The sequence below is a fragment of the Sciurus carolinensis genome, chromosome 1 (genome assembly GCF_902686445.1).
Source record: "Sciurus carolinensis chromosome 1, mSciCar1.2, whole genome shotgun sequence".
NCBI classification, from domain to species: domain Eukaryota; kingdom Metazoa; phylum Chordata; class Mammalia; order Rodentia; family Sciuridae; genus Sciurus; species Sciurus carolinensis.
This window is the reverse complement of record NC_062213.1, coordinates 37572042-37595844: the sequence shown is the minus strand read 5'-3', so window position 1 is coordinate 37595844 and position 23803 is coordinate 37572042. Positions and strand designations below refer to the sequence as shown.

At 37.1% G+C, this 23803-nt stretch overlaps 1 protein-coding gene and 1 pseudogene across 2 annotated transcripts; both read right to left on the bottom strand.

The window, feature by feature from the left end:
• Nucleotides 1-5195: 5195 nt before the first annotated feature.
• On the bottom strand, nucleotides 5196-11749 carry Znf706 (zinc finger protein 706). Of its 2 annotated transcripts, none has more exons than XM_047519320.1 (4): nucleotides 11483-11749; nucleotides 8112-8248; nucleotides 6127-6234; nucleotides 5196-5503 (listed from the first exon to the last, which is right to left on the bottom strand). In XM_047519320.1, exons 2-3 carry the CDS (start codon nucleotides 8244-8246, stop codon nucleotides 6139-6141), a joined length of 231 nt encoding a protein of 76 aa, XP_047375276.1. In that variant the 5' UTR covers nucleotides 8247-8248; nucleotides 11483-11749; the 3' UTR covers nucleotides 5196-5503; nucleotides 6127-6138. The 2 variants fall into 2 exon arrangements, with proteins under 2 accessions (XP_047375276.1, XP_047375266.1); XM_047519310.1 differs by lacking the exon at nucleotides 11483-11749 and adding an exon at nucleotides 11122-11377.
• A 6209-nt stretch (nucleotides 11750-17958) lies between these two features.
• Nucleotides 17959-18826, bottom strand: LOC124967424 (proteasome subunit alpha type-2-like; annotated as a pseudogene).
• Between the last annotated feature and the right edge of the window lie 4977 nt (nucleotides 18827-23803).

Below are 23803 nucleotides of genomic sequence, written 5' to 3'. Positions count from 1 at the left end.
AATCATATAGATATATGCATTATCTCCAAAAGGTTATTTTAATATCTAAAGATAAGGACTTTTACTCTTTATTTATATAATACACTCACTTCTATAATGCTTTACAACTCAGAAAGCAACTTCACATATATTATTCTTAATAACTATATTGGTTACTTAAAAGAAGGCTTCAGTAATGTGTAGAAAACTCAAAGAGCTTATCCTCCCAAAAATCTGTGATGATGTTGTTCCAATTACCTTCAAATATTACTAACATTTCATAATTAAAACAAACAAAACCAGCAGCAGATCAACTCACACTCAACACGAAGATCTGAGTTTCTAAATATCATTCTCCAATCAAAGGACCCAAGTTTCCTTAGAGAAATGGCTAATTCTAAGGCTGGGAAAATACTAGATGAGCCTGAAGCATCTTATACTATTAATAGTAAGGACAATTCTCAAATCCAGAAAACAAAACAACCTCCACCACCAAAAAGATGAAGCATACCAAAAGAAACAGAAGTCAACTGAAAAAGCTGCCCAAACCAAAGTTGGAATAATGTGAATAACAAAATAAATAATGTCTTTGATTATGAGTCCATATAAATATAAGTGACTAAACAAGTAAATGGGGTAAAGAAACAAATATTCTATAAGAACCTCAGGGTTGGGAATGTAGCTCAGTGGTAAAGTACTTACCTAGCAAGTACTAGGCTCTGGGTTTGATGCCCTATAATCCTCGCTCTCTCACATGTAGAGACACATTAGATCAGGACTCCAAATAAACAAACATGCATAAACACACACACACAATCCCTCCAACAGGTAAGAATTAAGTCCCCATTCCCTTTGTGTAAGGGTTGGACTTACTCCCTAAAGTTGCCCATGGAAAGGAAAACATAGTAACTTCCCGGTAGAGAAACCTGGCAGACACTACTTTAATGAAGTAATGAAGGGTAGCATTACCTTTGCTAACATTGTATACCTGAGATGATATGATAAGAAGGGCACTATACTTCTGTGCCTTCTTTCTAATGATCTGTTATCCCAGGGAAACCAAGAGGCAAATGTCAGGCAAATCCAAAAGGAGGGACCTTCTACATCATATTTAACCCATGTAGATAACTGTCAGTGCATGAAAACCTAGGGAGACTGAGAAACTGTCACAGACCAGAGAAGACTAAGGAGGAAAAAACCAAGAGCAACGGGGTGCCCTGAATTGGATATTGGAACAGAAGAAGGTCACTCAGAAAAACTGGTTAAGAGAAACATACCAATGCTGGTTTCTTAGTTTTAGCAAACATACCACAGTAATATGATTGTATTAGGGGAAACTAAAATTTGATGAGTGGTATATGAGTATTCTCTTGTATAATTTTTCTGTAAGTCTAAAATTATCCCCAAACTAAGTATTTTCTCAAAAGAAAGTTGCAGAGATCCAGATTTAAAAAATATACAGAAATCTTCTATATCAAAAATGTAAAAACTTGATATAATTTTCAAAACTATTAGTACCAAGGTCACCTAAATTGCAGCTGATTTCCCTGCAAAAGTGTCCTGCATCAACAAGCAGTATTCTCAGCCCAAAAGGCCACTGTATATAAGTCTTCCTGGTGAAAGGATTATGAGGGAACAAAAGTCTGAACTTGGTACAAACTATAATATAAAGTTTAGATGAATGCCTGTGAAAAAGGTATTTCAAATTTTTATAATCTAATTCATTTTACTAGATATTTAAGTCTTAACATGATTTTTTTAAAGTAGAGAGAAAACAAATCTTGCCATGTTCCCATTTAATGAGTAAGAATTTCTGGTACTATAAAGAGCTTAAAAAGATTCTAGATCTGGAAAAAGTACCTTAGTTGTTTGATAAATGTGACCCAGAAACTAGATGACATTGTTATAGAGGAAATATGGTGTCCTTCTTGGCAATTAGGATTTAAATAAAGTAGAATCCAAAATGCAAGTCCCATTTGAAAATTTATAATACAAAAGGTAGTGACAAAGTGAGATACTTATTTGGTCTACAAAAAATAAGCCAATAGAGATAATGATGCTATGTACATAAAAAAATGAATAAAAGCAGGATTTTAACATTCATACTGAAAACATGCCCATATGAATACAAATAATAAATGAATTCTGTCTCTGTAGGTACAAATTTTAAATTTGGAGCCACATTATTATACACAAAGAATTGAAACTAAAGAATAGTGGCAAAAAAAAAAGTAACTCAGTAAACAACTTATCAAAGGAACATTTAAAATGAAAGATTATTTTTCAGTTTAACATGGTAATCCACAATTAATAATGACAGGATGAGTTTTTCTTAATAAAACATCTGTTTTCTCAAATAGATGTTTTATTAAATCTGCACAATGAAAGGTCTTATGATTTTAAAAAAATTTCAATGGTAAAATTAAGCTAGTTTGAACTATTTCAGAATGTAAAGTCACAGTAAACACAATCCCCTAGTGTTGTCTTTACTGCCATACACTCAAAACAACAAACCCCCAAACTAGAAATCTAGTACAAATTAATTCAGACTAAGTAGTTTAAATATGGCATTTCAATCATAGTTCGGACTGTGGTTGATCACTGTATTGTGGAAAAAGTTCCTCACATCAGCCACATTATTTATTTGGTACAGGAAATAAACCCAGGGGTGCCTAACCACTGAGCCATAACCCCACTCCTTTTTTATTTTGAGACAGAATCTCATAAAGTTGCTTAGGGCCTTGTTAAATTGCTGAGGCTGGCTTTGAACTTGCAATCCTCTTGCCTCAGCCTCCCAAGCTCTTGGGATTATAGGTCAAGTATGTTCCATATATTACAAAATTGAAAAACAAGGGATTGGTGGGTCAGTAATGTTGGAAAATTTTACCTTATTCATGCTGCATCTCAGGTTTGAATTATGATGTGATATTACCTATGTAGTGTCAAAAAATGTTACCATAAAATTCAAGGAAGTCAAGGTCATCAAGGACTTAACCATATAGTTCAATTAACTGATCTAAGCATTTTCTGTTTTTATATTATTTTTATGTTAATAGTCAATTACTTTCCCCTTCCAACAACTCACACTTATTCTAAATTGCAAGGTTTCAGAATGACAAACTCTTTCTGTTCATTCTTAAGAAGTATTCTACAGACCCAAAACAGACAAAAGAATGTAGGAAAAACAATGAAAAATGAAAGAAATCTCTTGTCACGCTTAGAACTCAAGCTACACTCAAGAGACAATTCTTTTTAAGTTTAGAAAGGAAGAAAAAGAGGCAATATCAAAACCTCTTAAAATGTAAAAGAAATTAGACTAGTTTAGTTTTCTTTAATATCTTCTTTAATAAGACATTACAGCACACAACTGAGGCCCCATTGTGTCAATTAAACATGGGGATATCCATTTGAAGAGAATGGAGACAAGTTTAACCTTAATCCCGTTTCTTTTGGCAACTAATGTAAATACAGAATGGCATTCTCTCTCAGTGTATTTTATCAAATTTTTGAAGACACCATAACAGTCTTTAAATAAACTTTGCTATTATCTGTTAAAGAATCTTCAAATTAAGTAATAGAGATATTTAAGACTTGGAATTTTTTCCTTATAGCAGATTTATCTCAAACACAAAAAGGGGATTGTACTAATAATCCCCATATTGAGAATTAATATCTTATATAAGATCAATTTGTCTATTTCCCTATCACTGAGATACAGTTAAATATGGTGTCTTCAGCTGCTTGTAAAAAAGGGTTAAATACAAGAACAAAAAATTTTATTCTGAATTACAGTCAGTAAAACAAATGAAAAAAAAAAATTAAACCAAAATCTGTGAATGGGTTTTAAATGATTTGTTATTAAAAATAAACATACATATGCTCAAAGCACTTTCAAAAACTTATATACTGTAATTTAACCAGAACTTCTACAACAACCACCACAAGAAATTAGGTAGAACTAATGTTCTGGCAATTGACATATTAGGAAACAACAGATATTAAGTATGAAACTTAGGAAATTAAATTAAATACATGAAACAAAAGGACTGTATTTTAAAAATAAGGGTCTAAGAATAGGAGTTGCTAAGAAACTATCAGCACTGAAGCTTTTCCTTGCAAACATCTTATTTTAAACTTACAGTGAAGACAAACAAGGTGGGCAGAGTATGTGGAGCTACAAAACAAATGCAGCAATGAGTTACAGCAGGAGGAGGGAATGCATTTTGTAATCCACAGGATCAGATATGCGGCTCTAAGCAATTAGCAGTAAATACTTGAGTGTTCTTCCTATCATGTTAATTTAAAAATTTAAACTGAGTTACAGCAGTTTCATTTGTACAAGTTAATAGTTGACAAAAGCAAATTAAAAGAACACTAAAGTTCGCTTTTCCTTAGTTGGGTAGCATTTACCTTATCCAATGGAACAAAACCACTTCCCCAACCTTAGTTCCAAAAGAATGAACATATTGGCTGATTTTAATACTTTTCTAGTTCAAATGGAAGTCATACTGTACACATGGTCTGATTTTAGGAAACACCAGAAAGCCAATTCCTAAAATCAACAATTCAGGAGAGAGGATTCTGGGAATTAGCCAACCACAAGTAATTCCAATATTCTTGTTAATGCAAATATTCATTCACAAAGTTGGCCAAATAACTTCCTAAAACTCCTTCAAAAATTAATGCTTCAATATCAAATTAAAGAACTTGAACAATTTGCAAAAAATCCACTATAATTTATAAAAGACCTTTTTACCAGTTCACATTTGTTCCATCATATTTTCTATTAAACAACAGGACTAATGATTATTTTGTTTTGACATACTTCAGAACTTTATCTTTTAGAAGGGCTCACTGACAATCCAACTGTTTTTACAAATGGATGAATTATCTACAGGGCACCCCTGTAGTTAAACCCAATTCATACAGGAAATTTAAACATTTCAATTCCAAACACATGAAATGATCATTGGGGGCATGATATATAATTGCAATATTCTAAGGCAGCAGGTAAGTCATTCTTCACCTAGATCATCAGCTGCCAATAAGATCATGTGCATAATTTAAATGAATGAGTCTGCTCTAGTTTAAGGAACCTGCACTGAGCTGAGAAAGGGAGATAAAAGTTGAACTTGCAATTCTAGTTGCTGAATTCATTAATTTTTATAAGGCAAATAAGGAAAATTAGAACAGAATTTGTAGAACCATTTATCCTGTGATGTTGTAAAATCAAAGTACTACTTTATTAAATGAGTTATTTTACACAATATGAACATCAATATAATTACAATTGTAAAAAAATTTTTATAACAAGGATGGACTGATTTTCAGATTTCCAAATCAGAGTCAACTGTACATTTACACAGAATTGTCTTTGCAATGAAGCCCAAAAGGGAACAGCATAAAAATGAGTGTTTCTGTAGCCCCTTTATTTTTGCTGATCAACAGTTTGTTAGAAAAGCAGCTGCAGGTTTGTTACCTAAGGTCTGAGACAGTAGAAGAGTCAAAGGTGTCATGAATTCACCTATAAAACATAAGGAAAATTTCAGTGAACAAATCCATTGCACATGCATTTGAAATGTCTAAGATGAAAGACTACATACACACACCACCATATAGGGTTAAAAAACCCAAACATATAAAAAGTGTAAACTGATTATTTTCAGAAAAGTTTACAGTGCATGACTACATTCTGTACTACCTACTTAGTAGCTTTGCTAATAAGCACATTAAATAAAATAACTGTAAAGATGTGCTCAGAAAATTGGTCTGCATTATTTCTGGGAAGAAGACCCTTAAAAACCTTTGAAATAACTATTACTATTTTCTTATAGCTAGTCAGTCTCTTTCATTCTTAAGCTAGAGATGGCTAGTGTCCATTCTCTCCCAATTTTGGTACAGTAGTAAAAATTTGGATGTTTCAAAGGCATGGAAGGCAAACGGTCTGAGAAAAAACTTTTAACAATTGTAATGCGTTCTAGTAAACTGTAAGTAACAATTGTTAAGTTCTAGTAATAAAGTTAAACATTAAAAAGTAGCAGTGATAAAGACTCAGAAGGCAGAAATTGACTTCACAGTTAAAGAAGATAGTTTTGCTCTTCTATCTAAGTATGACATTAAAAACAATTTAAAAAAAAGGTCAATTACCTGTAAACAACTTTATGCCTGAACATCAGCCAATTCTGGAGGAAGTGGAGTCTTAGGATGCTTGCTCTCAAAGTGCTGCTTGAAGGTCTTAGGGTCTGGCATTTGTGTCTAATTTAAAAATTTTGCAAAAAAGAAGAAACGGACTTCATGTGTGAAATAAAAAAAATGTGTTACCTTTTAAAACCCTAAACTTGTTCATAATAGACAATTATTACAAAATGTCTTTAAGCTCCAACAACTTAGCTACTAGCGTATCAAGAGGAACTTTGCAAAAGAAATTCCTAACATTCTTACATTTAACACAGAAGAAGAAAGTCACATAGGAAAGTATTTTGTTTATCTCATTCACAGCAAACAACAGTGATACTTACTGAACTCTTATTGGGCCAAATATATTACCTTAATTCTCACAGAACCTTCACAGTCATTCCTGTTCTACATGCTAAGGAAAAATACCAGAGTTCACTCTACCTAAGACTTGTTTTTAACCCAATGCTAGGCATTTCGGCTCTCAAATAACACACTGCATAGCAATGAATTCCTTGGCAAGGACCTTCATTTATTGACTCTTTAACATGCTCAATTATATAAAACATGAAATAAAAGGCTTTGAGTCTTTAAATATGTGGACTAACTCTTGTACTTTTAGATCAAGGTATTTCTTCATTACTAACCTAGTGAAATTCATTTTCACCAAACGGAATCAGAAGCTGCTCAGTTTCATCATTTTGAATGTGTCAAAGCTCAATATGAATAAGGAGTTTAGTGTAATACGTTCCCGCTAAATTAATGAGCTTTTTTTTTTTTTGGGTACTAGAGGCACTTAACCACTGAGCCACATCCCCAGCCCTTTCTTTTTATTTTTTGAGACAGTGTTTTGCTCAGTTGCTGAGGCTGGCTTTGAACCTGTGATCCTCCTGCCTCAATTTCCAAGTTGCTAGGACTATAGGTAAGCACTGCCACCCTCAGCTATTAATGAGATTTCTTGTGTAGTTATAAGCTTCTATTTCATCCATTATAACTTAAACAGATAACAAAAATCAGTTCAGCAATCACATCTTATCAAGATCCTTTGCCATCCATTACCATCGATTCCACTCAGGAATAGGGGCTGGAGAGATATGTGTGTGATTATGTAAGGACCAACCCCATTGTTTTATCCCTCTGGTACTTCCTTTCATTAATTAGGGTAATGAGCTTATACAAACAGGCAAGAGCCTGATTTGGGACTTCAGAAAAACTTCTTTGAGAGGCAGTGTGGAACAGTGTTCCAAAAGGTGGACTCAAGCTGGGTTGATTCCTATCTTTTCTATTTCATTAGCTGAATGGCCTGCATAAGTTACTTAGTTCCCATGACTCAGTTTACTCTTCTGTACAATGAGAACTGAAACTCATAGGGCTGTTGTGTGGGTTAAATGGGTGACTATCTGTAAAATACCTGGATTGATGTCTGACACAGGCTAAGTACTCCACAGATGCTGTTGTTCAATTCTTTAAATTTATAAAAATAAATTAATTCCGGTAAGAGCCTTCAACATGAATATATTCTATATGGTTTTCATATACACCCTAACTATGGATTTTAGTGAAAGGAAAAAAAAATGTAAAAGCCATATACATAAGTATTTTTCCTAGCATAATACAAAGTTTAGTCAAATAAAAATCAAGAAATATAGACCTAAGTTTCTTACAGAGTTCAAGGTATAATACATGCCCTCATGAAGACATCTTTATTCTACAAAAGGAAAAGGATTTTGTTTTCTTCTTTGTTTCCCACCTCATGGAGATCTGTGTCTGGCCAAAGAAGCCATGCACAAAGTTTTGGTGAATTAAGACAAATTCCTAAGATAACAAAATAACAAGCTGTCAAATCTACTATTTCAAATGCACCATCTATTTTGATAGGGTTACAAAATTTTAACCTATACAAATCAATTTACAATGAAAGAACTGTCCACCAAGCAATGTCTTTCAAGTCCTCTTACCCTACAGACAGTGCAGGTATATATTAAGGCAGCTTTGGCAGCAGCCTTTTGGTCATGTCCTTGTTTCTTCTTTTGTCCAGCCTGTTTTTTGGCATTTTTTTGCTGAGACTGAATCTTTTGCTGTCCACGAGCCATATCTAAAAACAGAAGTTGAGGCATTAGAGTGACTTAATTATTCTAATACTGAGTAATCGAAATAACTATCTCAGAGTTAAACCCTTAAATTTTATAAAAACTTTGGCAATCAAAATGTATGGGTTTTCAAACTCTCACAGACAATACTACTGGATTATAAACTAAAAAAAACTACTGAAAAAAATTGGTTGGCAGTTGTCTACGATCTAGTAATTCCTTGCTTGGTATATATTCAACAGAAATAAAAATGTATACACACAAGATCAGACAAGAATGTTCAGAAAACCTGTTCCAAAACTAGGAACAATCCAAATGCCCATCAATATACACAAACACAATACACACAATGAAATACTAAGCAGTAGTCTAAAATAATTATTGTTTCAAGTCAGACCATGTTTGTATATCAATGTTAAAGAAACCAGTTACAAAGAATATATGTTATACAAAATTCAGGCAAAGGAGCCTGGGGGTATGAGGCTGTGCTTGAGCATCAGCCTAGCCTGTACTAGGTGCTGGGTTCCAATCCTAGCACTGCCAGGTCCATGGCAAGGCTCTATAGTGAAAGAGGTCACATTGGGGTTTATGGAGCAATGATTTAGGAAGAGAGGACAGAGAGGAGCTTAAAGGATGCTGAAAATGTACTATATTTTGAACCAGGTAATGGTTACACAGGTATGTTTATTTGTAAAAATTCATTGAGCTATTTACCTAAGATTGTTCACTTTATTAAAAGCTTCCAAAAAATGTTTAGTTTTCCCCTATCATTTACTTGGTTACTTTGCAAAGCTACTTTCCCTTTCAGGTATTTACTGTTGTGACTTGCAATTCTTAAATGTTTAAGAGAAATAAGAGTTTTTAACTAATCCTTCTAAAGGAGATCATGTTACCAAAGGCGAATTGTTCTCTTAAATACTTAGGTTTCAAGAAATTACTGTGCCATTCTAAATTTTCCTAAAAAGTTGGTCACAATGAGATTTAATTAGTTTCCAGTTAAGAGAATGAACCTGGTGTAAGAGTAGGGACACTCTTACAAAGCTGAAAGGTATCACATTTTATTACTGATGATCAAAAGGGAACATATATGAATTAAAAATCATTGCCACTGAAAAAAGTTATTTTATTTTCTCATTAAAACCAAAGACTTCTATTAGACAAGTTAAAATTTCATAAAGCATCTATGAGTCTCAAGTGTTTTAAAAAATATATTAAAATTGGATCCTAAGTAGAACTCCTGAATATAGCTTTGATTACCATTACAATTTTTAAACTTTTAAATCACTGCAGAACATGAATACACAAGGACTGACATCAATTTCACCAGGAAAGAGCTGCTTTTTCTGATGGGAACCCTAATTAGATGATGATTATAAGGTCTAAGCATTTCATAGACACAAAACTCCCCTTCCACCTCCAAAAAAGGGGGTGGACATAGTAAGTAAATAAACTGATTAGACAAGTTCCCACTAGCATTATAAACTGAAAGTCAAACAATATAGAACAGGATCAATACTTTCCTTTTTTCCTTCTTCAAAGCCATTTGAGGTTCTTACCAATTATAAAAATGTTTAGTATGCTAGCTTAATATCAGAACCCCACTCCCACCAAACAATGGTGACTACTACTAGCTGTAAGCCCTTAAAACTATGCTTCAATTTTTCATTAAACCAAGGCCTTATTAAAGTCAAATGGCATTATTTTTTCAAAAGTGTACTTAAAGTATATTTGGATGAATGCAGTTCAATTTTTATGTACACAAATGTTTTGTAACATTCTTACTGTCTCAATGTCTTAGTATCAGAACCTTAAGTTAGAATAATCTAGTTATCTCTTGCATCTTCATCTTAATTCTTCCAATGTATTTTATGTGTGTTAATACACTGCTTTTCTGGATAAAATTGTTTTAAACAATTTTTAACAATTAAAATCCTAATTGTTATACTGGAGAAAAATCTTAAGCAATGGCAGACCACTAATTCCATAAGTTTCCTTGCTATCTAGAAGCTATTAACTATTTTGATAACATTTTCATGCAGTGATCTGTACAAGCAATGTCATAAGATGAACAAAATAAAACATTACATGACAGATTAACCCATTTTTCATTGTCACATATTAACAGCAACAAAAATAAGAACTTTAACAAATAAAAAGCAGCTGTCATTTGTTCTTATTTTTGAGACAGTAAACCAGGCAGAAGAAATTTTGCCAAACAGGCTAACAGCATGGGGTAGGGCCCCTAACTTCTGACAGCACACTGCACTGATTTCCCTTCTGAAAGCAAAAATGCAAACGAACAAACCACCTGCTTTTGGACAGCTCAACTTAGGATTGGTTCTCAAACCAATCGAATTTTCTGCAAAATCGTATGCATAACTGCCCCCTGATTAAATGTGACAAATCGAAAGGTAAGAAATAGTTCACAAATAACCTAAAATCTGAGTTATATTTAATAAGTCTTATTTAGTGCGGTTTTCCGAGAGGGCTGCAAAAAAGGAAGTTGTTAATAGAACGGACGAGTTCTTTCAAAATGAGCTCTCGCAGGAGGCAACAAGTAAGCCCTGTTCCAAAGATCCTTTTAAAAGCAAACCAAGTTATTAAGAGCAGAAAAGGATTTTGGATTCAGGAAGTAGGCTGATTATCCGTAACCTTCTAAAAGGAAGAGGCCCAAGCAGTAGTGCTCAACATCCTGACCCTAGTTTAAAACTATATCCATCTGGGGAGAAGGGCGGGAGAAATCACCAGAGTAAAGGGCTCCTACACTCAACACTCCAATACCCCAGTTGCAGCCTGGAGCACCTTTCCTAGGTCTTCTCCCGCCTCAGTGAGCCCCCTCCTCCTTCCTGCCACCAAAGACCACATAGCCCTCACCTACCCGCCAGTCCTCACAGACCCGGGCCCGAGATTTGTCAGCTGGAGGCCTTGGTGGTACGAAACCCGGCCCCTTGGATCGCCGGGAGCCCGGCCTCGAGATACTGACCAGCTGCTGTCGCCAGCGGGTAGGGTTACCGCTGCTCCCGCGGCCGGCCTGCGACCCGGCCACCTGCAGGGCCTGGCAGGCACCCGAGCTTCCCCTCCTTCCCGCGGCCCGCGCTGGGAAGGGCCCCGCCGCCTCCCGGGAGGCCGGCGCTCCCGCGCCCCTCGCGCCCCGCGGTCCCCGCCGCCCCTCGTCGGCCGTCCCCCACCCCGATTTCCGAGCGTCCTGCGGCGTCAGCGCCGCCCCTGCCGCCGCTCACCCGGGCCGGGACAGTCTTGCGTCGGAGAGACCGCGCAGCGCGAGAGGGCCGGGGAAAGTCGCGGAGGGAAGGAAGGGGGAGCGCGCCCAGCACCGCTTCGGCCTCCTCCACCCGCCAAGGAGGGGAAAGAGGAGAGCCGGGAACACAACAGCCCGCGCCTCGCACACCCGCCGCCGCCGCGCGCGCCCGAAGCCGCCTGAGCCTTAGGCAGGCTACTCGGCCTCGTGCTCGCGCACGCCGCACCGCGCTCCCAGTCACCCCAGCGCCGCCAGCGCCTCGCGGCCCCGCCCCCTCGCCTTCCTGCGGCGGCCTCCCGCTCCACCCCTCTCGCACGCCTGCACCCTTCCGGTCGCGAGGGCCAATGGCAGAGCGCCGCTATTACATAAGCGCGAGGGGCGGGGCCTCGCGGACGGGAACTGCAGGGGATGTCGCCCTCTGTCCCCAGGCGCTCCTCCCTCCCCGCGTGCTCTCTGGGCGGTTTCTACTACCGGCCCTGGCATCCTCGTGATCTCGGTCCTGTCCAGGGACGAGGCCACGGCGTGTTTCACAAGTCTCCCGCCCGCTCACTACCTCGACCGGCGGCTGGCCTCGGCCCCCGCGTCCCTTCTCAAGCGCCTTCCCGGCCGGCGTGCCCGAGTTGGCTGCGCCCTTCCGTACACCAGCTGAGGCGCCTGCCCCGGGCGGACCCCGTAGAGGAGCGCCGGGGACGCGCGGCACGGGGCACCCACCCGGGAACCCTCTACTCGCGGCCCCCGTCTGCCGTAAGGCCTGGGCCGGACGGCCTTTTACGGGGACGCGCCGCCTTTGTTCTCTCACCAGTCACCTTTTACCTCACTCCTACGGAAACCCCCAGTATTTTTACCAACGAGTTCGAGATTTAAGACTGAAGCCGCATTAAAAATTGCTGGCCATGCCTCCTTGGCCGATTTAGACAGATTACCAACAGTTTACTGAGTAGCTCATTTGTGGGAGCGGGGAGGGTAGATAGTAAAGTTCACCCTCCTCCGATTTACAGGCAGTGACAGTAAACTTCAAATATCTTATTGATAGCGACTGTAATTACATGTCTGTTGATGATCAGAAATGTCATTTTAGAAATGTGCTTTATTCGTTATTTTAACCCTCTACGACTTTGGTTTCTAATGAGGTCCATTGATGAACCTTCCCCTCAAAGGAAGCTTGTGCATTTGATGTTCTCACCTGGTCCATAGCCTTGAGTCTCCCAAATTTGTCTGTCAGTGACTAAGAAATGTTAGTTGAATAGGAACATATTCCAAATGACCTGAACTGGGATATAGATATCACAGACTTCTTTAAACTAGCCAGCAAGGAATTAGTTGCCTATGGGATTTTGAGTGGAATCAAATACTGAATGGAACATGGTGTGCAGTGACCTTGAATGTGCAGTCCTCCCTGCTCATCCTTTCAGCCTCTGACCTTCACTCTTCACACTCTTCCTTATTGACTTTTAAATTACACATTTTAATATTGTTAATATCTTTCTGGTACTAAGTTGTAAGTTCATCACCATAGGCCTATTGACTAGCAGTGTGGTTAAACATGGTAGGCACTGAGTAAGTGGATTTTGATAAATGAACTGTATCGTATCATGAAGCTATAACTTAGTCATCAGAAATCATAATCGTTTTGTTCCTGCTAATTAAGGAATGGGTTACTTGGAGGACCTAGAGATGGGAAATCCATGAATGACATGAAATGAAATCTGGCTGGCATAGATAAGTCTTAATTAGATAAGTGACTTCTGTTTGTAAAGTGGAATTAATAGGTCTTTTTCTTTTTTATACTATGGCCAAGATGATGTTTCCATAAAAGCCAATATTTAAGTTTTTGAGGTATATCTCCTTTCAGAACTTAGTAAGAGCTATAGACTTGCCCCCAGAATGTTCATGTACATATAAATATACATTAAAACTTACCCCATAGGTGGAGTTTCACAATCTCTGTGCCACGTATATTTGGATTGGATGATGCTTTTTTGTGGGAGTCTGTTCTGGGGATGGTTGGATGTTTAGCAACATCCCTGCTTTCTACCCACTTGATGCCTGTATCACCCCATTTTAGTTGTGACAATTAAATATCTTCAAATGTTGTCAATTGTTCTCTGGGGTTAGACTGTCCTCTGGTTGTGAACCACTGCCTAGAGGATATGCTGTAATGGTCCTGGATGTGAGGAATAGAAATGGATAAGATTCAACATCAGTGAAGTGATAAATGGTAAATGAAAAGCAGATGAATTAGCATGACTACCAGTTGGTGTCCTTATTGCTTAAGTTGCCCTGCCTATGTTATAGAAATGTGATAACAAATGGAATATGAACACCTTAGGAGATTTTTGTACACATTTCTGGTTTTAATTGTGAGTGCTACAGTACTTCTGACTGGTTTTTCTCTTCTGCCTTTAGACTATTACTCTAGGTAATTGAGCAATAAGCACTTGCTTAGTTTCTGTCCACAATCAAAATCAGATTAAAATGCTTCTCTGAAGACCTGAAAGGTTTATTTATTTGTATTCATGTAGGATTTTCTGAGATAAAAAGAGATGGTGAGAAATCAATATATTATTTCTGAAGTAGACATAGATATTCCAAATGACTTTTTCCAGTTTATCTGTGGCATGTAGGTGTTAATATCTAAATGTAGTAAAGTGTTCAACTCAGGGGTTTATTAGAGAACTAATGGGACAAAGTCCTGTCCCCATAGGGCCTTCTGTCAATAGGGACAATAATCTCAAAAACATTTTCTTTGCTGGTTCCTCCTCTTCTACTCAAATTCTATTTATTGACATAAATTTCTTGGGGCTGCAACCTGGGTCCTCTTGTCTTCTCTGTGCTCTTTTCCCTAAAGGAATCTCATTGTTGTGACTTTAAATATCAAACTTAAGATGATCCCCACATTTCTATCTGTAGTTCTGCCTTTTCTTCTGGGTTCCCTATCGACATTTCCAAAAGCCTAGTGCTCATCTCCACTTAGATATTTTATAGACATTTCACATCTGATACCATATTGTATTGAATCTAAGGTTGATTGTAACATGTCCACTAATATTAAAAAAAAATCAACTGAACTATGATACAATACTTGAACACTTTAAGATATAGCTTGATTTCAGAGAAGTCAATATAGGTTTAAAACCTAATGTGATATGTTGGAATAGCATTCAAAAGAGTAAAATACTTAGAAATGGCTTTACCAAGAGAAGTGTAAAACTTTTTTTATTCTGAACACTAAACAACATTGCTGAAAGAAAGAAGACCTAAATACATGAAAAGACATCCTAACTTTTTAAGATCAGAAGACTTACTATTTTAAAAATGAAAATAATCTCCAAATTTATCTATAGATTCTGTGCCGTACCTATCAAAACCCCAAATGGCATCTTTAAACAAATCAACAAGCCTATTCCACATCCATATGGAAGTTCAAGGAACTCAGAATAGCTAAAATAATCTTGAAATGAAGAACAAAGTTGAAAGACATACTTTCCAATTTCAAAACTACTACAAAACTGTATTAAGTAAGACAGTGTGGTATTGGCCTAAGAATAGACATATACATCAGTGGAATAGAATCGAGAATCTAGAAATAAACCTTAGCATCTAGTCAATTGGTTTTCAATACAGGTGTCAAAAATGTCAATAAAAGTAAGGAATAATTTTTTCAATAAATGGTGCTGGGACAACTGTGTATTCACAGGTAAAAAAATGAAGGTGAATCCCAATTGTGTGTCACATAAAAAAACAGGTCAAAATCGGTCAAAGTCCTAAAAATATAAAAATCCTAAGAAGAAAATATAGGAATAAATCTGTATGACCATGGATTAATCAAAATCTTAGCAACAAGTGCTGGCACAATGAATGGGAAAAGCCCACACCAAGAAATTTCACAACACTGGGAACAAAGAGAAAAGTCTCTAAAATTCCAGAAAGGGAAAAGTAAAATAGTTTCTTCAAAGAATTAAGAACAAAAATGGTGAGCTGGGGACATAGCTCAGTGGTAAGTGCTTGTCTAGCATAAACAAGGCCCTGAATTCAATCCCAGCACTGCCAAAACAAAAACAAAACAGAAAGGCATTGGAATTCCTAACAGCCATATTGAACATTAGAAAACAATAGAGAAAGAAATACAACATTCTAGGTATTGAACTATTTCACTTGTGTGCACCCTTCCTTACTGAGCTTATAAGTAGATGAGTTCTGCCACAGTAAGGGAGTAAACAGGGAAAGTGAGTGATGCAGGATTCAGGAAATAGGAGTTCAACCCACCAGCGAGATGAAGGAAACATGCAAGAAGAGAATGTAGAGCTCAAGATGGCAGCCTGCAGACTCTTAAACCAGTCAGCATAGTTCAATGCAGGAGAACCTTTCAGCAAATGAAATTAATAGATTGCCTTAGGAGTGTGAACTATAGAGAGATTGCATAACTTGGGTTTAATTGTAATAAGCACATTGGGCAAAAAAGTCAAGAATAAGCAAAACAATGATCAGCTACTTGAAAGATTAAAAGTTACACAAGAATGACAAGTTCATCATAGTGCATTCCATGACTCAGCAATGAATAGCATTTACATAATGAAAATAATGTAAATAAGGCTTTAACCACAATTCTAACTACAAATAAAAGTTTCTTGAGAGTACAAAGGAATGTAAAGTCTGTGTGGTGGGGCCTAGAGTGTGTCTTGTTGGGGAGGAGCTGAAAGAGAGTTACACTGCCATTTGTCAAAGTGGGAAATCCATAGAAAATGCCGAAAATTGAAGATGAAAATGCTTAAAACCGCTGAGAAGAGGAAATTTGGTAGGTGGAAAACTGTTGTTTTTTTCATAACTAGTTTTCTAGAACTAGTTGAATTTTTAACCTGTGTGCATTTTTACTGTGATAACTAAATTAAAGAAATGATTTTTATTTTTGATAGACTTCTCACCATATTTGTTTCTAGGCAGTATGTATGTCTTCATAGTACTCTGCACTTCAGAAAGGTACACAGGTCCAGGTATGATGACAATCAGTCCAGGCATCACTGGTACCCTTGGCATCTCCCTGCAATTAGAGTTTCTATTTTTCATTCCAGAAAGACATGCTTCATGTTCCACCATTCTGTTTTTCTAGTTCCCTGCATACCATCCTTTTTTTTTTTTTTTTTTTTTTTTTTTTTTTTTTGTGGTGCTGGGGATTGAACGCAGGGCCTTGTGCATGAGAGACAGGCACTCTACCAACTGAGCTATATCCCCAGGCCCACCATCCCACTTTCAGGCAGCTGAATGATCTAGGGAGAAGAAAGTATCTAAATTTAATGTAGCCATTCTTGCTGTCTTTCTATTATTACTTTTAAGCAGGGAGGTAGGGAACAGAACTAGACAAGAAAATCAAGAATGGAGTCATTCATTCTTTTCCAGGAAGGAATTCATACAGGTGTCTATTGGGTGAGGGATTGTGCCTTTTAGCCATGAAGCTATGTTGGCCTGATGGGTGGCCTTGACTGTTTGAGGTCTGTTGACTGCACTGATGACTTCAGGATGAGCCCATATACAGAAATATGTCCTGAGAATGGCTCCTGTAGTTTTCTGTTGATCTGCAAAGACTTGAAAAAAGAATCTCCACTTTATAACTTTGGAGGAGAGAAGACAATGAAAGGAAAAAAATTTTAGTTGTACTCTGAAATTTAACCACTTTTTGGCGGGGTGTGGTTATTAGTTCTTTTAATCACATGCTTAACTATATTCTGTGTTTGATTTTAATGTTACTTAAGCCGTTAAGCCTCAAAAGAATGTTTAATGACTGATTCCCCAGATGGAAAATGAAGTTGAACTGAGTGACTTCCAAGACCCCTTTAGTCCTTGGACTTCTGTGACTTGATGACTCAACAGAACATCATGGGTTTTAAGTGAATTTTATTTAGGCAGAGTAAAAGTCACTCCAAACTCCATCTGTATGAAAATTTAAAACAAGGCTGCTTACTACTCACATATTTAAAAAAAAAGAGAGAAATTTCTGTATTCCATAGAGGAGAACTAGTCAGTTGAGGGATAAATAGAAAATAACATGAACTAAGGGGAAATACTTATTGGAACTCTGATGACTGCTAATCATGACCCTTTTTTTTTTTCTATCTTATGATCTGCCATGGGGCTCAGGGTTTATATCCCTGGAGAGAGACAATCCCTCCTGGGGCTAATTCCTAAAGATAATACAACTTACCTCAGAATAACTTTCATATCTCAACCAACCAAGTCCAGGTCTACTCACAACCACCTCCTTTATCTAACTTTCATATGCTGTGTCAATATTTCTTTTTTTTTTAATTTAATAGTTTTTACGATTTATAAATGTCATTTTAAAAACATTAGTCCCTTAAATCATGTAGAAATAAGTATGCAAAAGGTTTGCCAGACAAAATGTTCTTTAAACATGTTTAGGTAGACAGATTATCTGAAATTCTGAAGTGTCCTGTCACTTCATTATTATGCTATGGCAGCCAAATAATCCTTAACTTCAGTTGAGTAAGCCGCCTAAATCCAGCTTCACTGCAGATTCCAACTTCTATATTATCTTCTGTCATTTGCCCTTCAAAACTTTCCTTTAGGGTTAAGATGGCTGTATGAATGGCACCTTCAAGTTCCAAATCTTCATTATATCTTTTCTCAAGGAATGTTTTCCCATTCACATAGTTCTTTCCCATGGCTGTGGCCTTCCAGGAAACGTGAGCTCCAGATGGATCTGACTGAAATAAATATGTTCGTCCCTCATTCCATCCACAAATAAGTATAAAGAAACTCCAAATGGATGGATACCACCTGACTGGGTGTATTCTTGCATCACAGAAGCTGCTGCTTGTACCAGCTGAGCCGTGGGGATGGGTTCTTGGTAAACTAGATGATATTGCTGAGCAAGTTTTCGAGCCCTGTGCACCCCATGTGGCCCTGTGTGGCTTGGCACTCTGTAATCTGGGCCCATGCCACTGCAGACCAAACCTCTATGTTTGGTAATTGGTTCCACTTTGTGTACACTTCGCTCATCATACAGAATGGATTTCTGTTTCTTTTCAGTTGCTAATACCACATGACTTGCAGCTTTAATTCCCACTGAAGGGACTCCTCTAGCTACAGCAGCCAAAGCATATTCAATCTGGACAAGTTTACCAGGTGGGCTGCCTTCAGTAGTCAGACAGGACAACTAAATGGGGCATTACTGATCCTTAAGAAAATGGGCACACCAGAATCCTTCCCTGGTTGTTATTTAAAATTCTACAGTGATGGTTTTCTTATATTGGGTACGATGTTTCACCTCAACTGAATATAGTCAGGAAAAGCTGTAACTGTGCTCTGCCATCTTTACCTGGAGAACCAAATCACCCATGTCGATATTTCCAACCTGCTTAGTCATCCCAGGACCACAGATGACTGGCCCTAGAGACCACTCTGATTGTCCCAAGCCTCCTGAAGTTATTCACACTGGCCAGCCCTATGCTGTTTACCCTGACTTCCTTTGCCTTCTCTGGGAAGCCCCAGTAAAGACTCTGGTCTAGACTCATCTTTCCTCCTTCTGCCTCCTGACCAAACTCAGTGCTCCCCATGTGGCCCTGTGTGGCTTGGCATGCCTCCTTCTCTAGGAAATTCAAGTAATAAGTTCTTCTTTCAATGGCATTGGCCTTCTTGTGTCATCACTCAGTCATTTCCATAATATAAAATCCTCTGGGTACAACAGGACAATGACCTGTGCTTAGTTCTTGTTGTCTGTAAACTCCTTCCCATCATCCTTTCCACTACAGTGGGTTGGTTTTCTTGTTCAGGATATCTTTTGATACCCCATTGTTCAACTCAGGCCCTGTGAGGGCTGTGTAGCCAACTTTCCAATATTTTATGATCACATATGAAACTTCTAGACTAGGCCAGATACCTCAAAATAAATGACTTTAATCCTAAAGTACAAGGTGCTAAAGGTATCTGGGGATAGGGATGGGGAGAATGAGAGTAGTCCCTGTAGCTATTATTTGTTTCTTCTGGAACAATTAGACATGGAACATACCCTACTGAGGCTAAGTCTTTAGTAGTCTCTTTTTATATAAAAGTCTCAAGATAATAGTATTAGCTACAATTTATTGGTGCACCTGATCAGTGTCCGTAACCCCTTACAACAAAATAGGTCTGATGATACCCAATTTATTGATAAACTATGACTACTAGAGATTTCTTGTTCTACAACTGCAAGATATATGGCTGGTAAGTAAGGGAGCCAGTATTGAGAATTCAGAACTGTCTGATTCTAAATCCTGATTTCTCTTCCCCATGGCATGCTGCCTGGAGAATGAATGCCAGTGTGGAGAATTCTGCTTCCAGCTGGCTGTGAATGGCTGATACGATGTATCAGACTTAAGATGGGCAACCTGTGTGCCAAATTTTATTGTCATGAACACACCCAGCTACCTTTCTGGGCTGCACAAGGAAGCCTCATCATGTCTGGCTTGTGTTTCTTAATCTGAAAAATTAAGGATTTGGAGTAGATTTCTTTTATAACAGTTTAGATTATCTTAAAACATGATTATAGCTTTGCTAATTATAACATACAAGAAATTTATTGTTTATACCCTTCTTATTTCTTCTTAACTGGAGTACCCAAATAGCCAAATGTGAGTTTTATTTAACTGACATTTTATCTTTTTTTCTTTCATATAATTTCAGAAAGTCAACAATAAACATGAATTGTTTAACATTAAAGAGAACTATCTTTAGTGGCTTGGAATTTAAAGTATGAATAAACGAAGGATGTCTTTAATAAACAGGTGATGTGTCATTTGGGGGAAATGACGTATAGGTTCATCCAATATAGCCATCAGGATGCTTTTGCATATTTGGTATAGTTAAAATTCCCAAGATGGATGTGTGTATACATGCCAGTCTTAGTAGTTAATTGGTCTCTGCTACAGCTATCTTTCTGTTTGTGGGAATGAATGAACATACACAGGTCCTCTTGACATATTCATCTTTTGACCCATGGCTTACATGTATCAGATGTTTGGCTTGCTAGAATTTGTGACCATAATAGTGTGTTATTATCTGTTCCATCGGGTGTTACACCCCAAGCACTTGCCCAATTAGCCCTAGAGTCTGCTCAGCTATCCTAACCAACCAGGAGATGTGAAATGCTTGCATCAGCTGGACAAGTCATGCTGCCTTACTGTGTCTCAGCTTTGACATTTGTCCACAGGGATAATCTAAGACCAACATTTTGCCCCATAGTTTGTTTTACCATCTAGAGGACTGCCTGCAAGTAGTTGACTTATTTCTGAAATAACCCAATGAACTGAAGGGAAAGATGATATGGAACATGAAAAACTATGGTATCAACTAAAAAGTAACTATAATTAATGGAAAACTTGTCTTTAAAAAAAAAAAGAAAATTTCACTTTGGGGAACAATTCAATATGGGGGAAATAAAGAGAAAGTAAGAGAAATAGAGATTTTTCCTATTTTTGAGCAAGAAGTTTTTGGGGAAACATATTTTAACATGATTTTTCTAGCTATTCAGTAAAATGCATATTGGTTATAACATGATGGGTCCTGAGTTCTTTAATATTCAGACAAATTATTTTTTTTTGTTTTATTATTATTACAATTATGAGAGTGTATCTTTCAGCTGGCACAGCATTTTCTGCTTTCATAATATAAAGTGCTTAGCTTGAATTTTGATCACAAAGTGGCAGAATGAAAACTTCAGGTCATAAATAGGTATTGAAATGTAAATGAAGGTAGAAGTTCCAAATTATTGGAAATGCAGCTGAATAAGCATTTAGAGAAGGGTGTGCTCCTAAATGACATCAATTTATCTGGTTGCTGCCTAGTTAGGAAAAGGGAGAGTCAACATGCTAGACAAGTCCAGCAGAGACAAATGCGAAGAGTCTGAAATTGTGAGTTCCCATGTCCTGTTCCCATACAGTGGCATTTGTCAGGTTAAGGGTGGAAAGATGAGAAGGGAGGGAGTGAGGGAATTGTCAAGGAATTTGCTTTTCAGAACAGTGCAGAACTGGCCATGGGATCTTCACGTTAAAGCAGGGGTTGATACTTTCAGAGTTTAGTGTCTGAGAGCAATCCTTTTTTTTTTTTTTTTTTTTTTTTTTTTTTTGCGTCTCATACCTGAATACTATATGTGCCATGTCCCTGATTCCTTTAATAATCTCTGGAGAGTTCCAGTAGCATGATGCACCTGCAGTATTACTACATGGACAGTCATTTCCAATGGTCCAAAAATATGCCCTCTGTTGGCAAGAGGAGCTGTCTTCGCAGATTTGATATTTTCTCATTCATCTTCCTCCTTCCAAACACAGTAAACCAGACAACTGTGGACATTTTCTTAAGTCATAATTGCTTGATTGCCATCCCAAAACATGTATCAAAGAAGGGAACAAGAGAGGGACTGGCTTAATTTAGGAATCACTATGAAAAATTAGAGGAGACAAATCAAGGCCTAATCAAACAGAATAATCTTGAGGTTGATCTTATGTATAAAACATATGTTGATTTCTATGAATAACTAAAATATGTCTTGCCTACTCACTTATTGGCCTTTTTCTAATTACATTGTAAGGTTTTTTTTTTTTTTTTAGCTCTGTACATCATTTACTTCTGCGGATAATTTGAATCTTCATTACAGCAGGAAAAGCATTTGCTTAAAGTAAGAAGGGTGCCACTGTATCTGTAAACAGTGTGAAGCAAGCGCTTTGACCAAGGGTTTAGAGGTTTGATGGCTTCTGGGTTCCTGCAGGAGTTGGGGAAGCTGGGATCACTGGAGACCATGGGGGTGATAGATGCACCTGATTCATCTTGTGAGCAATGAGAAGGGGTCGCTGCAAATCAATTGGTCATCTAACCTCTAAAAGAGAATAGAATTGAGTGAATGAACATGGCAAATCATTCTCATTATTATTTTTCATATAAACAAAACCCTCAGTTAAAGATCAGAGTTGAGACATGGATTGCAAATTTTGTTCTGTGTCCCGTATAATGAATTCCATGTTAAGGTCTGCAGATCTGTTAACAGAAGCAATAAAATATCTTCTATTATTCATTTTAGAAATGTGCACAGCTTCTGTGATTTCTTTTCTCTGCCACCCTGTGGATTTTACTTAAAACTGCAGCAGTGATATCCTGAGTTGAATGTATCAGTAGATGTTTGCATGGTTTGGAATTACCTCATTTGAATTTTTCTGAAGAATTGACATATACTATTAACAAACGTTTTTAAAATCCACTATAGGCTAATGACAAAAATCCCAAGGACATCTAGGTCTATTTTATAATTTTTTAAAAACAATTTAATTATTAAATTATTTTTAAATTTATGCCCATTTCTGTGTACATTTCTATGGGTGTACTTATGCCTGTTTCTATATTTGGGCAGGCATTTTGGTTGACTTCTCATTTCTTTAGGATTTTTTTAAATGTAAAAACTTTGAAGCATACTGGAAAGTTGGAAGAATTTTAGAGTACATGGTTATATATCTACCAGCTAGAGTCTACCATTAACATTGTACTTACTTGCTTTATCAGTGATCCACATACCTATCCCTCTATTAACCTGTTTTTTTTTAGCAAATTTTAAATTAAGTTGTAGACATTAATACACTTCCCTCTAAATGTTCTTCACTAATGAGAGCTTGATATTTATTTGTAGCTTTCTTTTGAGCTAAAATATTTGTACAAAGGGATGCTCTGATCTTAAGTACCATTTGATGAAATTTGGTCTTTTTTAACTGCCTATGATAAATAAAATGCTGTTTATTTATCCAGGTTCCTATTGATGGAAAACAGACTCCATTTTTAATTACTATGATAATATGCTATGAACTTTTTTCTGCAAATTCTTTTTTGAGCATCTGTATTTATTTATCTTGGGTAAATAACTAGGAGTGAAATACATAGGTCTTATGATTCATGAATGTCTAGTTTTGGAGAAATGGCCAAACTTTTTTCAGAGTGGTTGTACAATCTTATATCCTAACACAAGTGTGTGAAAATTCTCACTGCTCCTCATTCTTATCAACATTTGATGTTGTCTAATCCTTTTAATTTTAACGAAGGAGTACCAGGCCTATTTTCTGCTTGTAGGATTTCTCCATACATCAACTTTCCCATAATAAATATCATGGGCAAAGAGTGGGAGAATATCTTTGCCAACCATACCTCAGATAGAGCGCTAATTTCCAGAATCTATAAAGAACTCAAAAAACTCTACACGAAGAATACAAATAATCCAATCAACAAATGGGCTAAGGAAATGAACAGACACTTCACAGAAGAAGATGTACAAGTA

Coding starts and splice junctions, on each gene's coding strand:
- Znf706 (XM_047519320.1), bottom strand. CDS start 8,246: ATGGCTCGTGGACAGCAAAAGATTCAGTCTCAGCAAAAAAATGCCAAA. Junction 6,235..8,111: donor ATACCTGCACTGTCTGTAGG/GTAAGAGGACTT, acceptor TTTTTAAATTAG/ACACAAATGCCAGACCCTAA.